This window comes from Colias philodice, chromosome 1 (assembly GCF_061535455.1).
Source record: "Colias philodice isolate Cphi_HAF_F1 chromosome 1, ilColPhil1 Martin Lab GWU primary, whole genome shotgun sequence".
Classification (NCBI taxonomy): Eukaryota; Metazoa; Arthropoda; class Insecta; order Lepidoptera; family Pieridae; genus Colias; species Colias philodice.
The window spans coordinates 11,040,934-11,055,744 of NC_143086.1; the positions used below are offsets into that span (position 1 = coordinate 11,040,934).

At 32.2% G+C, this 14,811-nt stretch overlaps 1 protein-coding gene and 1 long non-coding RNA gene across 4 annotated transcripts in view; one reads left to right on the forward strand and one right to left on the reverse strand.

The window, feature by feature from the left end:
* LOC149491336 (uncharacterized) overlaps positions 1-14,200 on the reverse strand; it is a 72,682-nt gene extending 58,482 nt beyond the window's left edge. The window contains exons 1-3 of one of the 3 annotated variants that reach the window (XM_089715187.1): positions 14,109-14,200; positions 2,195-3,235; positions 1,703-1,919 (exon numbers count right to left, since the gene is read on the reverse strand). In XM_089715187.1, coding sequence (XP_089571313.1) covers positions 1,703-1,919; positions 2,195-3,034 — 1,057 coding nt within the window. In that variant the 5' untranslated portion in view covers positions 3,035-3,235; positions 14,109-14,200. Of the gene's footprint in view, positions 1-1,702; positions 1,920-2,194; positions 3,236-13,958 lie in introns of all 3 variants that reach the window. The other 2 variants (XM_089715177.1, XM_089715167.1) reach the window with 2 other exon arrangements.
* LOC149491334 (uncharacterized) overlaps positions 1-14,811 on the forward strand; it is a 423,150-nt gene that overhangs the window by 134,220 nt on the left and 274,119 nt on the right. The gene's annotated exons all lie outside the window — the stretch shown is intronic.

The following is a 14,811-nucleotide window of genomic DNA, read 5'->3' on the forward strand; positions in this document are numbered from 1 at the left end:
CAGAATTACGATTCCAAAAACAACCTCATATTTACACCATTGCGATATTGAAGAACTTTACATTTTGCCAATAGTGCACGTCGCGTCGTAAATGCAAATTCCTAGCCACTTCGTCATACATTGCTAGGCTCTAAACACCTGTATATTAAATAAATGTCTGAATACAAATATTAAGGTTGAATCGCGAACTGTTTTCTAAAATGTTCAACATTATGTTTTTCTCGATGCAACGCGTTTCTTTTCATCGGATCCAACTGAGCTACACGATTATAGTAAACAAAGCGTAAATGCGGCACAAAAACATGTTTACAAATAGGACGCTGAAACAAGTGTATATAAGACCAGATATAAAATAGTCATTTCGATCAAGGCTACATTTATATTGTTCATAGTGATCTCACTAGGCAGTTAATGAAAATGAGTTTTCATAAATTAAAATAACGCTGTTGCATAGAAGTACAAAGGTTTAAACGAGGTGAAGGCTGTGCCTTATAATCGTAGTAGGTATAGCTTGTTCTCGTTTGTTTAGCAGACATATTTTTCCTTGCGTTCAGCCTAATCGATAATTGTTTCCACAAATTTAGAAAATGCGATGCAGAAATAGTGATAAATAGAAAAGACCATAATCTCATACTTGCATCGCGTCCTAGATAACGTTGGTCACGTTGTTTCATGACTCGTACTAAATAGAAAAGCTTTTTGATGCTGTTTAATTTCTTAAAAGACTATTGAAAATTTTGAATCAACAAATACACATAAGTATTACATAATATTATGTACGTTGTGACTCCCAGTTTACTTTGGTATCGCAATGGAAATGTTTACAGTTATAGAATGAAAATTAATAAATTGCCTTTGTAGAAAATTAATCATAAAATTACCTTTCCGATCGAAGGTATTTCGTGAAAGATGGCGCGGGCCGCTATTATTTATGATTAAAAACATAATTATAGTTAAACATACGAAAGTTTTCAGAATGTTCAAACACACCGTCTAGTATGTGTAATTAATAGTTCCGGTACCTTTAAATACGCCAGTTTGCATTAAAACTATTTAATTTAAATGCTCTGTACCTACTAGAGAAAGACTATCCCTTAACATTAGTAATGTGGCTATTTGCCAGCTAGAGCACACACAATACTAATAATATGAAGACACAGTGCAAACATTGCTAACACGTATGGTTAGTACACACTTCGTCGATAATAAATCTAAATTTAATACATGCGAAAACAACGCAGTCGTGAACTAGTACAGAAAATCATTTCGCCTATCACTTACTAAGTGGCGAAATGATTTTCGAGATTATATTAACTGATAGTTATCATATCTGTAATAATTATCTATTTATCTCATTACAATCTACGTCAATAAGAAGCGGATCTATATTCATATCCCAAACATGCTTTCGCACGAAGATCGTACAAAATAAACAGAAATCCACGATGGCTTATGAACGACTTATTTGTAAAATAAAATACATACTTTATTTCGATTGTTAGTTTACGTTTGTTCTTCTTACACGAAAAAAGAAACAGATTCACGTGACTTTTATGACGAGATAATTAAATGGAAAATGTGGTTTTATCTCAAAATTTTTCTTAATGCTTTGGATTTTGGAAGCAGACTGAGCCATGTTCTATTTTTAGTTAATACCTATAAGGAAATTGTTAAATGAACTGTTTATTATTAGGTACATTACCTCTCTTTTGGCGTCTGTCATCGCTATATCGTCGAACCTCCTTCAACTTTTGAACATCGGTTATTTTGATTATATCTTTCTCTTTATGAGACTGCGAGCCCCAGGTTCCTGATCTCGCGCGTTGTGTCTCCACTTTATCGGGTTTTTCTGTATCTACTGCTAGTTTGGTCTTTCCTTCATCCTCAGTTGTAGCTACGTCTTCTTTTGGAAATACAACCTATAACATGTGAAAATTTTATGATTATTTAGGTATAAGAATACAGCTTTATTAATATGATTAACATAAATTGAACTAGCTAGGTATACTGTGCAGTGTGCAAGCAGGTTGCATGGATTAGAATATAAGAAATTATAAAATACCTCTGAAGCAATTGGGACTTTTTATTTGACATAAAATAATTTGAAGTGTTTCAGTGGAATAACTAGATGTTTAATTTATACTTGTATGCATATTAGAATAAATATAAAAAATATATGTACTTCAAGTCTTACTTGTTTGTCATTAGTCCTCTTGACCCAAATATCTTCTGAGCTTGTCGCTACTCCGTCCACAGTCGATCTTATTTCGATCAAACTGCTATCGAAATAGTTCTTGTCCCGGTGAAGATTTTCGCCGGCAAATATTGATCTCACACTCGGTCTTAACTCCTCCGCACCCTTTGTTCCAAAATGAACTGTGTGAGCGTTGTTAACTTGTGTTCGAAAAGCACGCTCTAGTTTTGCTGGTGGAGTTTCCGCTGTCGTTACCAAAAATTTGTGCTTAGCTCCCATCACCGTCCGCTTTGAAGATTCTTTATCTTCCTTATTGTCTATCTTCAGACTTTCCGTTTTATGTGGAGATCTGTTCAACTTATTGTCATTTTTATTAGAATCTGATAAATGTAAAGCTTTCGATGGTGAATTCGAAACAGAATTATCTTTTCTATAATCGTCTTCGTCTTCCTCGCGACATTGCGAGAGGCGTCTCCTTTCAGTATATGGAAAAGGTGATGTAGAATTAGAATTTCGACTGGATAAATTATTACAATGATTCATAAAATAGTGTTGAAAAAAGCTGTCCGTTTCTGGAGTGTCATTATTTTCCCCTTGAATGATATCTTTCAAAGCAGCTAAGGACGTTATGGTATTGTAGTTGATGGCGTTGACTAGATCTTCGCTGTCCGTTGAGCTTGGCGATCCACTTATATTGACTTCATTATCGACCGCCTTAACGTCACTTGCAACCTTATCTACGACCACCTCGTCTTTTCTCTCCATTTCTTTTTTCTTCGCATTTTTGTTCCTATTACGTTTCGATTTATTCTTTGTGATTTTGTTATTGTCGGTATCCATTGAACAGCATACGTATAAACACAATCAAATAAAATATTATAAAAATTTATTGTTTAAATATCACATAAAGTCACATGTTAAATTAGTGTTCTAAGCGTTATTTAAGTGATGTCATAAGAAATTTTCAAACTCCCGTCATCGGACCGACGACATGCTTGTGAGATTGTTAAGTAATTCAAAGTCAAAGAACATTTCAGTGATCTGAAAGAGAGCAAAATAAATATTGATCCGGCTTCTAAGTAGGTACCTACCTATATAATATATTGTAGAAATAATTAATACTCCTACGTAATCTGCCAGAATTGTTTACTGATATAAAAATATAGGTACCAAGTTAACTTATAGGTATGCAGTAACAATTCATTGTACGTAAGTATTCATAAGTTCAATTATTTAACATCGTGGGCTAATACTTAGCACTTGCCGACAGTTTACGTCAAGATAATGATGTAACACTTCAATAAGAGAAAAAAAACGTAAATACTTTTACAATTCCAGATACATATGTATGTAGTTAGTTTATGAATAAAAGTTATGATGTAATTAATTCAAAGAAACGCGTATCATATAAAATCTTTTGAATAAAGAACACGTTTTTTTTTATATTGAAGAGTATGTAACTACACCTACACTGAATTTTAAATGCATGCATTTCTTGTGTATGGAAATATTTACTAAATCACGTCTATATTATATACTAGTGTTTAAATAAAACATAACAAAAATCATACAAAAATAAACTCTGATGAGAATTAGATGTCCTCAATAAAAAGTAGCCTGTGCCTATGTTATTCTCTAGTCTCCTATCTCTAAACACAAAAAAAATATTTCATTGCGTTGCATGGTTGCAGGCTGCAGCCTTGCAACGTGAACTACGAACTATCTATGAGTCCCATTTCTCATTATTATTTTTTATCCGTGAATGAAAACTGATAAATTTAGTTCTGGTAACTTAAAGATATTATAGGTAGATACAATACGATATTAAAGATATAACTTTTATTAATTTATTTAGTTAGGTACGGACTACGGCTTAGGTCAGATGCACTTAATTGATTGCAACTACAGCATTTTTACTCAGATTTACAATTTACTCTATTCCCCTTAAAAATGTCGATTAAAACATTCTCTAGAGAAAGCCTATACCTGACAGTTGACGAAAGCAGTAGAAACTTCTACATATTAGGAAACTTGTGTATATTTTCACTTGACATATTCAGAGATATAACCGTGAATTATTACATGAATATATAAAAGGTGATTAAGGACGTCACAAGTGTTCATAAAATTGATAAATGATGTCTAGGGTACGTATAGAAAGCAATACAGCATAATTAAATCACGCATAATAATGATAAGATTAGATATGTAGATAATATATTTTACACGTTTTTATGAGCGAATAGCGGCTGTATTACTGTAATAGATGCAAGGACGCATTAGCAATTAAATATAGAGACTTCATGTGATAAATAATTTGTTAAAGAACTCCATTCAAACAAAGTTTTACTCGGCTAGCAAATTGCAAGGAATGGAATGCATGACCAATCGTCATTTGCACATTCTACCGTGCCTAATGCGTAACGATACTCATTTACTATTATAATATTATACTTACTTTTATTGTATTGTGTGATATATTTTATCGCTAATTTTCGTAAAAGAACCAGTAATAAGTAATATGACGCGTGTGTGTATTACACTTATAGCGCAGTAGTGAGTGGTTAGTTTGAGCCTGGAGTAGGTAAAATATTGTATTAAACATTCTGTTTTTCTGTGTGGAGTATTAATACTACATGTATTATGTATTTTCAATTTTGTTTTAATTAAATAGTCTCCATAGTACAACTATACTTCGATTGAAATAAATGTCGAATAAAACGTTCATGAATATTTATTATATCAAGTGCATTTTACTCTTTATAAACCTTATACCTACATATAAATTGATTTTGCAGTATTTACTATTTAATTAACATGCGGATACAGTTTTGTCGTTATCTTACTCATAAACCTTAACCTCTATCGGTATTAAGATAAAATCGGCAAATAGTGCGGAATGTTATATAATTTAACAGTTCAATTAGGTATTAACAGTCAAAATTTCTGAACGATTAGGTATAAAGCTAATTATCGATCGATATAACTACTATAGGTACCAAATCCATAGTAAAATGAGATAACAGCAATTATTTTACAAAGTGAGCGTCAACATGGCCTTCAAACACTTATCTCGATTTTCGCAAGTTTATTGCGAAAGTCAAATTTATATAATTAATATTATGCTTTACACAACTAAGATTACTTCGTGAGATATGTTTAATTTTGGGGATATTATTTACTATACCTACCTAGGTATCTATAAAACGGAATATTTTCGGTAAAAATTACTTTTTAACAGACTTCAAAAAAGAGGAGGAGGTTATCAATTCGGCCGGTATATTTTTTTTACGTATGTATACCGATTACGCCGAGGTTTCTGAACCGATTTACGTGATTCTTATTATGTTTGATGAGGAATGGTTTCGAATTGGTCCCATAAAAATTTGATGTCGGGTAAGCCAAGTAATTTTTATTTTATGAGCATTTTTGTTTTATGAGCATCTCGATGACTTAATTGAAAATCTAGCAAGACATCAAACCTATTTAATAAATAGCACAAGTAAATAATATGTAGTAATTAATTCTATCAAATCTTTTTTATTTTTTACTTTTTGAAGTCAGTTTTTTTTAACGTAGTTATTTTTATGTTACATAAACAACACGTGACAGTGGGTAGCACTATTTTAAATAAATACCAACAAAACCTTACATTTGCATCTAATGAACACAAACTCAACAAAAATCAAGATTATAAGTATTGTTTACAAACATAACACACATATTAGAAGTCTTAGTTAGAAGTTATTTTGGATTATATTTGTAGAAAAATAATGAGATTTAAGGGCACATAGGATTGATAGGATTGACACACATATTGTATTGAAATAATATGATACTACAATTAATTTCAGAATGAAGCTGTAATCATAGTAGTGGTGTAAACACAGAACAATAAAAACAAATAGAAGTGCGATAATGTCATAATTAGTATGAAAACCAGTGTCGCCAAACCCACACATTTAAACCGATAGTTATACAGTACACTACAAGTAAACTATGCCTTTGATTGGACAGCTTAATTTGAGTAAAAACTGACTTAGGTTATAAATTCAGCATTTCAATATGTACCCTAACGCACCATGTTAGGGTTTATTTTAGCATAACATCTCTAGGTATATTAGCTGTTTTGTTTCTCATTGCACAGAAATTCCAAATTCGAAAAACATTCAGCTACTCCACAACAGAGGGCGTTAGTTTTCAATAGATATAACTTTGAACCTCAACACATAGAGATAAGGTTGAAATTTGTGTCACTCAACATTAATGACATTAACTTGATATTTATCTGATGCTATGCCCTGAGGGATGTCAGCCTTGTTATCGATATCGAGATATCGATAATTCACAAATAAATATTTTTTGTGTATTTTTTTTCTTTCTATTATACGAGTATAGTATAATGTGTCACATTTTGGAGTATGTTTATTACTACTAAGTACGTCTTTTTATATTATTATTATTAAATAAAAAACGGAATAGAATAGTATTAATCTATATTTACAAAATACAAACAGAAAATATGCATTATTTTAAATCTTGGAACTGCCATAGGTTTGCTGTATCGATGGCCTTTGTTAGACTGCTTAGTGCTGTTCGGCATTCAGTTAACTCGTCACGTTGCATTTATCCATTTCTCTTTTAAATTAGCCTCTTTGGGAAATCTGTAAATAAATTGGACTAATGAAAGCTAAGGAAAAATAAAATAAAATTTAATATTTATAATGTTTGTCTTTTCTAAAGTATCGATACTGTCGATATGCGCCACAAGCATCACTAAAGCGACATTCGTTTGTTTATTGCAATAATATTCCAGAAATTCTTGTTTGCTGTTCAATCTATAATAGTACTAATTTCTTACGGATTAAGGTTCATTTTGACTAGATATTTGTATACAATTTTGACAAATTACAAGCGAAGATATAACATAAAATATTATATGTAAAATAAATAAAAATAAGACTTACTGATGGTATGAAATGCCTCCATTGCTGATATTATTTCGTCTGCTATCATTTTTGCACTCTTATACCGAACAACACGTCCTAATTAATGAATAAATACGGAAAAAAGGTTTGACAGCTGACAACCGACTCGAATATTTTTCTGCGCACAACTGAGAGCAAGTTAGGTGATCTTACCTTACAAGTGACACGTGGGCCACGCCCACATCACACTTCTATCTACTTTACTGTTCTGTGGGTGTAAAGATATCTGACAAATTATTGCTAGCCATAAGTGAAGTCCCATGTCCCCAAGTGGGGTAAGGGGCAGATGCATTATACATCTGTTTCACTGATCGATTTTCTTTAGAGACAAGTAGGTGATCAGCCTTCTGTGTCCTGCCAGACCGAGACTTTTTTTCTTCGTCTCCGTCGGGAATCGAACCCAGGACCCCTCGGTTCAACGCTCACGCGTCAACCACTGTACCAAGGAGGCGGTCCCTAGCCATAATGTGTATGTTTACCTATAGGTATGCGATATTTCATCTAAATCGATATGGTTATTTTTGTGTGAACAATCAAAAAACATAACAGTTCACTCCTATACATTTATAATACTGAAAGACTTCTCTGTTTCCAAAGTGATACAGTATGTGAGTAATTTTCTATTTTGGTTTGCTCATATAATCAAAATAAAGGTGGTGAAAATTATTGGCAACAAAATCCATAATATATTAGTATATGGATTTAGTTGTTATTTTCTACGCCTTTGTTTTGATAATAATTATAATTTTAGTGCTTTAAAAGTAAAACAGTATGTTTGGTCCATCTCGAGTCAGCTATCAAATGCTCAAACAATTTAGGTGATAACAAGAAATAATATTTAGTTGATCAAATATTTGACTTGCAAAATTCAACAGTTAGCAGTTCGTAACGTACCAATGAAGTCACTTTAAGAGGAAATGGTAGCGGGGTTTTGTCAATACAAACGTATTCCCCTATTTTATCTCTAAATACTAGCTAAATAATTTTTAAACATACAAAATATACACTTTACTGGAATGTATGTGTTATAGTCAAATCCAGAAGCAGAAAATAACATTTTTAAATTGTCATATATTGTCATATTTGTTTAAATAATATCTGGCTAGTAATTTAAAATGAAAAGTTAAAACATTTTTTGACATGGTGAGGCATTGATTTTATTGTTTGTTTCAATAAAAAATAAGATCGACGTTGACCGAGTTTTACAGTCGCTTCTAGGATTGACTAGACCAAAACCGAAACAAAATAATTTACTTTCGACGTTTGACTGAAAAGTTAGGAGTTCCTAGGTTTGACTAAAGATAGACCAGTAGAAGGGTGAAATGAAAATGTATTTCGGGGATTGCCTGATGGCGTTTGACAAACCTAAGATACACCAGTCCTTCGGCGAAGAGATTGTGCTTCGGGATTTGACTATAACATATGTACATATTATGTTGTTTTTATTTTTTTGAAAAAAATATAAATTATATTATGTAATTAGAATTAGGGTCAATCTGGGTAATTGTGAACAGGGGTGATTGTATACAACTCCACTTACACTTTTAATACTGGTTTGGTGGTTTCAAAGGGTTTGACGCATTTGGTGCACTTCTCAACTTGTACACCATGATCAAATGGTGAACTTAGCAACTGGTGCACTTTTCAAATGGTTTTTGAATCGATCTATCTCAGTAAACATACGACTAATATATAATTTTCTGAATCATTACGAAAAAAAGAAAAATGTACAGACATAGAGCAAGTCCTTCTCATACCAATACTGTTTTTTTTTTTTAATTGGTTGAGGATTGTAGGTAAAAACCGGGTAATACGAGACCTCGATTTTGCCAATTTTATTTAGCTGTCAGTAGCCTAAAGTGCGTTTGTCCCTTTCAGGGACGGGAAAGAGGGAGGGAGCAATAGATCTTGCAAATACCTATTTTTGAAAAGCAGCGCCGCGGCCGGTATCATTTCCTCTTAGGCGCGGGTCAAACACAAGCGGCGCGGGCGCGGGCGTGCTATAAGCGCACCTCTTCAATCTGTTTTGCACCACGTCCTTCTTCTACATTTTGTATGAAAGAATTTTGGAAAGGCAGCGCAACCGTGGCACAACCGTGGCGTGCCGTCTCGACGCCTTTCGAAAATTCTTTCATACAAAATGTAGAAGAAGGACGTGGTGCAAAACAGATTGAAGAGGTGCGCTTATATGGCACGCCCGCGCCCGCGCCGCTTGTGTTTGACCCGCGCCTAAAGGGCTGGCGCAGATATGGCGGAGCGCAGCGCAGTAAAATAATATTCAAAATCAAATAACAACAATTTATTGTGAATTTAATCACGAGGAGCATCGATGAGATCACATGCGAAAAGTAGCGCGCTGCGCTTTTAAATATTATTTGAATGAGGACAATGTCGATAATAGGATAATTTTTGACAATGAAAAATATTCTGCGCTGCGCTCCGCCGTGTCAGCACCGGGCCTAAATGAAATTCATTCTCGCAACATCCGAGATTGTAACGCGAACATTTAAACTAATGGTAAGTATACCTATAACTACTCGCTATGTGTGACGTACTGATTAGCCATGTAAACATTAGTGTTGTGACGTCATAAGTGCGGGATTAATTAAAACAAAAACCAAACGAAAGCAGCTGCTCCAATAAGGCTTAGGTACAGTTAAATGTTTTTTTTTTTTAATTCTAATGTGTAGTTAGTGTGTTCCATGTATGTTCTTTCAAATACAACAACTTTGTAGATGATATTTTTTTCGAAACATAATTTCAAACTACACTTTTTCTTCAGCATTTGAAAAATGAAGTGAAAGTAAATAATAATTTCTAGAAGTTCGCACACTTCATACCCAAAAGGGACGAATGAATGAATTTAAGTTACTTACTTAAATAGATTGTACATATAATTTAAAAAAAATATGCATGCATGTACATATAGAATGAGGAGTTAATAGGGTAAATATTACATTGTACATATATTGTAAACAATTAATTTGAATTACAGGAATAACTTGCTTATTATAAATTAGATAGCACAAAGTAGTGTACCTACATGTTTCACTTATAAACGAATTTCTGATTTTGTGCACAAGTGGAATTGGAATTATTTATTTTATTGCTTTTGTGTTTACGGTATGTACCACTCATTACGTCACAATATCCTTTTAGAATAAACAACACGCAGTGGAGTGAAAGTGATAGAAGTAAATTTTTATAGGTATACAGTTATACCCCAAATACCTACGTTTCTTTACGGAATATTATTGTATATTGTCATGGTATTTGATATTTTTACGTATTTCTTGATGTGGTAATTTCGCATAATTTTGATCAGTACCATTTTATAAGTTTCCACCAATGATTTGATTATAATTTATGAAATAAAAGAGATTTTTATACCAGTTGTATAATAACGAATTTGCTAAACGCTAGAGATTCGTTGCAAGGACATAAGTAGGTACTTGGTATAAAATGTTGATCTGTACTTATGGAGAGTTTATTACGCGGACACTACGCCCACGGGTTTTAAGATAACTTACCTATTATGAGCCAATGACTTTATTAGCCTATCAAATACCTACCTATCTCTGAAATATATATTTTCTATAATATCTTAATATTTACAACAATTTCTCTAAATTATCTTAAGTAGGTACATCTATTTAAAATTAAATTTAAATATTTCTTCATAGCATTAGCGAAGCGGAAAAATGTCGAATTTCATGTTTTGTTTCATAGATATTTAGTGCATAACATCGTGTAATTGTGTATGATAATTCGAAATCGTTTTAATATATCCGTTATAACGTTATCCCAGCGGAACGATTATTTTTTTCAATAATAACACTACTGCCTACTCGAATTAGCGAATAACGAAAGATAGTGTAGGTATTCTTATTTGAAATTTAGGACACCAAAAACTTTCCATTTTCCGCTACGGAAATATATATACGTAAAAGGTTGGACGCGCACTTATTTACTTGATGCATTATTGTTGTTAATTAAATAAATAATTAGCAACTTGTAGTGGATAGTATTTTTCATATGGATAAACTTGTCTATTAAAATTTGGCTATGGTAACACATAAGATAATATGAATTTATGAACCAATATAAATATTTCTGACACATACCTTGTTAACATAAAGAGATATTGTAGGTACTTAGCACCATTGAAGTAGACACTCAGTGACGTCATAAGTAACCATCCAATTACCATTCAGATTAGATTGTTTTTTATTTGTACTTCAGATTTTTAAGCATACTTTGTACAGTTTTAAGTATTACAAGGCAAAAGATTAAATAGTAAGAAGTATGATTAAAACAAATTTTTCTTACAACATGAATTTACCCGTAGTACCTATATTACAATATGGTTCATTAAACAAAAAAAATTCACAACTTCCGAAATATAAGTGACAAATGAAGGGGCTTGGCTAGTGGACGTTATTTGTGGGGGAAGTTTTTTTCTTATTTTTTTTTTTATACGAAAATTATTATAAGCACTAAGTAATATCACTATCACTATCACTATCACTATCACTATCACTATATAGTATAAAACAAAGTCGCTTTCTCTGTCCCTATATCCCTATGTCCCTTTGTACGCTTAAATCTTTGAAACAACGCAACGGATTTTGATGCGGTTTTTTTTAATAGATAGAGTGATTCAAGAGGAAGGTTTATATGTATAATAACACCTAATAAATAGTGGAGAAGTACTGTTATTTTTGAGGTTTCTAATGTGATGTCGTAAAAAATTACATTTTTTCCGCTTACATTGCAAACGCAGGCTGAACCCTACGAGTTTTATCAAAATAATGTACTAAGTATTATACACATTGAAAAGGTCTACAGAAAAGTCCGCGATGGTATATGTCTATCTCTTATGGATAACCCACAATAACTTTTTTTTGTCATTTACTTTTTACGACAAATAATGGCTAATTTTCGAAGCGATTTTATTTTTAACCATGTATGATATAAGTGAATATTTTCGAAGATATTACAGATTTAAAAATTGCGGGACGTAGCGTTTGCGGCGGTACCGGCCGGCCGCCCGGCTATATATGTATATTTTATACCCTTGCGAACTGCGAAGCCGGAGCGGGCTGCTATGTTTTTATATACAACGTTCACAGTTTTTCTGTGGTGTATTTAGTATCAGCATTGCACCCGTGCGAAGCCGGGGCGGGTCGCTAGTAAAGTATAATACAGTAGTATGTAAAGATCCATCATGAATATACTGGATAAGTTTTGATACTCAGCTTTTAATTTCATAAAAAAAGTTAATTAAGGGCGTAATACAAGACATCATTGCATAGTAGATAATAGATACCTATAGCTATGTAACAAAAAAGTTGCTAAGAATATTTTAAATTCAAAAATTAATAAAACATGTAATTACACCAGGGTGAAGCCTTTAAAAATAATAAAAAGTGAACAAAAATCGCAGTAGAATGAAACTTTTTTCCATAGGACTTGTAGTTTTGTCGGAAATCAAGAGAAACCATTTTTTAGCCTTAGAACCCCCCCCCCCCTCCCACTTCCCGAACTCGGATTGTCTGTAATTTATTTTTCCTTTTATTTTTATCATATAATATATAATATTTTTTTTTTATTTTATCCCCTCCTTTTCTAATGGGTTTCATCCTAATTCCTACTGCCATTTTTTTTAGTTTCAAAAATTATCTACCCTGGTGTAAATATGGAGTATTAAAATGTAAAACTTAAGAACATATTTAGTATTTTCAACGCTTGTTAAAATAAGGCCTCGTTTTAATTTAGCCTCTGTTTTATTTTCTTGTATTATATTGACTTACTTTCATATATTTCAATAGTATTATTATATAAGATAGCTGAATCATTTTAAATATTTTTGTATCATTTTTGCTTTTAATCCATCAGGCCCCGGAATCACAGACACAATAGAAAATCTATTGTGTCGCGGTCGGATCTGGCCTCTCGGTGGTTGAGAGGTTAAATGATTATTTGAAGCTTGCATCAGTTTTATCTTGCAATTTGTATAGACAAACACGTTCCAAAACTAATATTAATCAACCTCAATATTAAGAGTTAAAAGTTAATAAGAAGTAAAAAGATTTTTAATAAAAAACCATTTGAGTAAAATTCAGATCAGACAGAGAGATCAGACATTTTGAGGTTAATGTGAAGAAAAATGTATATATAATATGTGTAGTAAATAGTATATCAAATCAAATCATAAAAATATGTGATGTCATTTAGTTTTACTGTTCAAAAAAAGTTTTTTAATTCTATGCAATAGAATTCATAAATTTTTAATTGTGTATTTACAGTTAAACCAAATGTCTTTAGGAACTTTATAAATTAATTTGGCCGTATTCTGAAACAATATCTTGGTTTTGTAGAAATTAAATGTTGAGAAATATTTGAACATGTATAAATAACTGATGACAAAAGCTACCAACATACAACTTGCAAAATGTTTTACAATGTTGTGAAAAGGTCAAATTTTTTTGGAGATAAGTTTATCAACCGAAAAAGCCCCTTCCCAAAGAGTTCAGGTACTTGGCAAAATGTAAGCAAGAAAAGAAATACTGTTAATATCGTTTTTTGTGAGTAGGTATAATAACATTGTCCACTGTAAGTATTCAAAAGATGAAGAATACAGTTTACCTTCAAATAAATTGTATGAGATTATGTAGGTAAATAAATATATTGAAGACTTCCCTGGCAAGACTACGCAGGAGTATTTTATAAAGAATCTCCCAGAAACATACGACCAAATTTAAAGGGGAACAAACCGTAAACACATTAATAACTGCTACGCACTGATAACAATTAATACACGTAAGCAACACATAAAATATTGTTACACATTATTAAACGTTTTAAAAGACTTGTATCACTTTAATGTTATTGAAAATATATTTTGTAGAAAACTAATTCCAAACCACTGTGGGGACTCGCTACGAAACTTCACCGGACAACTGTTTAATAGTGATGTAATAGTATTGTTCAAGTATGGTAAGACGTGAGTAGTTTTTTTTTAATTTGTAATCGATTAATCTACTAGTTTGATTGATTGTTTAAAAAAACTTGTTTATAAAATGCATTATTTCTCTAAAAAAACATACAAAGATTAGAATAGTCGTTGCGCTAACGATACAAGAAAAATTTTGCTGTATTTGCTAATTTACTTGAATCTGACTTCAAGTGTCTGCGCAGTCCGCAACTATTTATTTTAGGCTCCTACAGTATTTCAATACCTTTATTTAATTTTTATTATTCCATAAAGTATATAAAACTACTTATTTACTGTTTGGACAATGTATGGTATATAATTAATATTTTAAGCAATTATACATTCGTGCTGGATAATTAAATATAGCAACACCTGTGACCTGAGTCTCCACTCTCGAACTTCGAAGCTCTCCAATGAAACTTCACAGCCTTCACACAGCTCTTTCAGAATGATTGTCAAATGTCAAAATGTGACAACTGCGGTCTGCGCCCTGCGGCGCAGACTCTGCGCTGACGATAACGATTAATGCATAGAGGAATAATGTATTAATGGCACAGTGGAAGCAGCGTTCCCAACCGTACGATAATTATCTTACAAACACGATAATTTGGTGCCTACGTACGATGTACGAT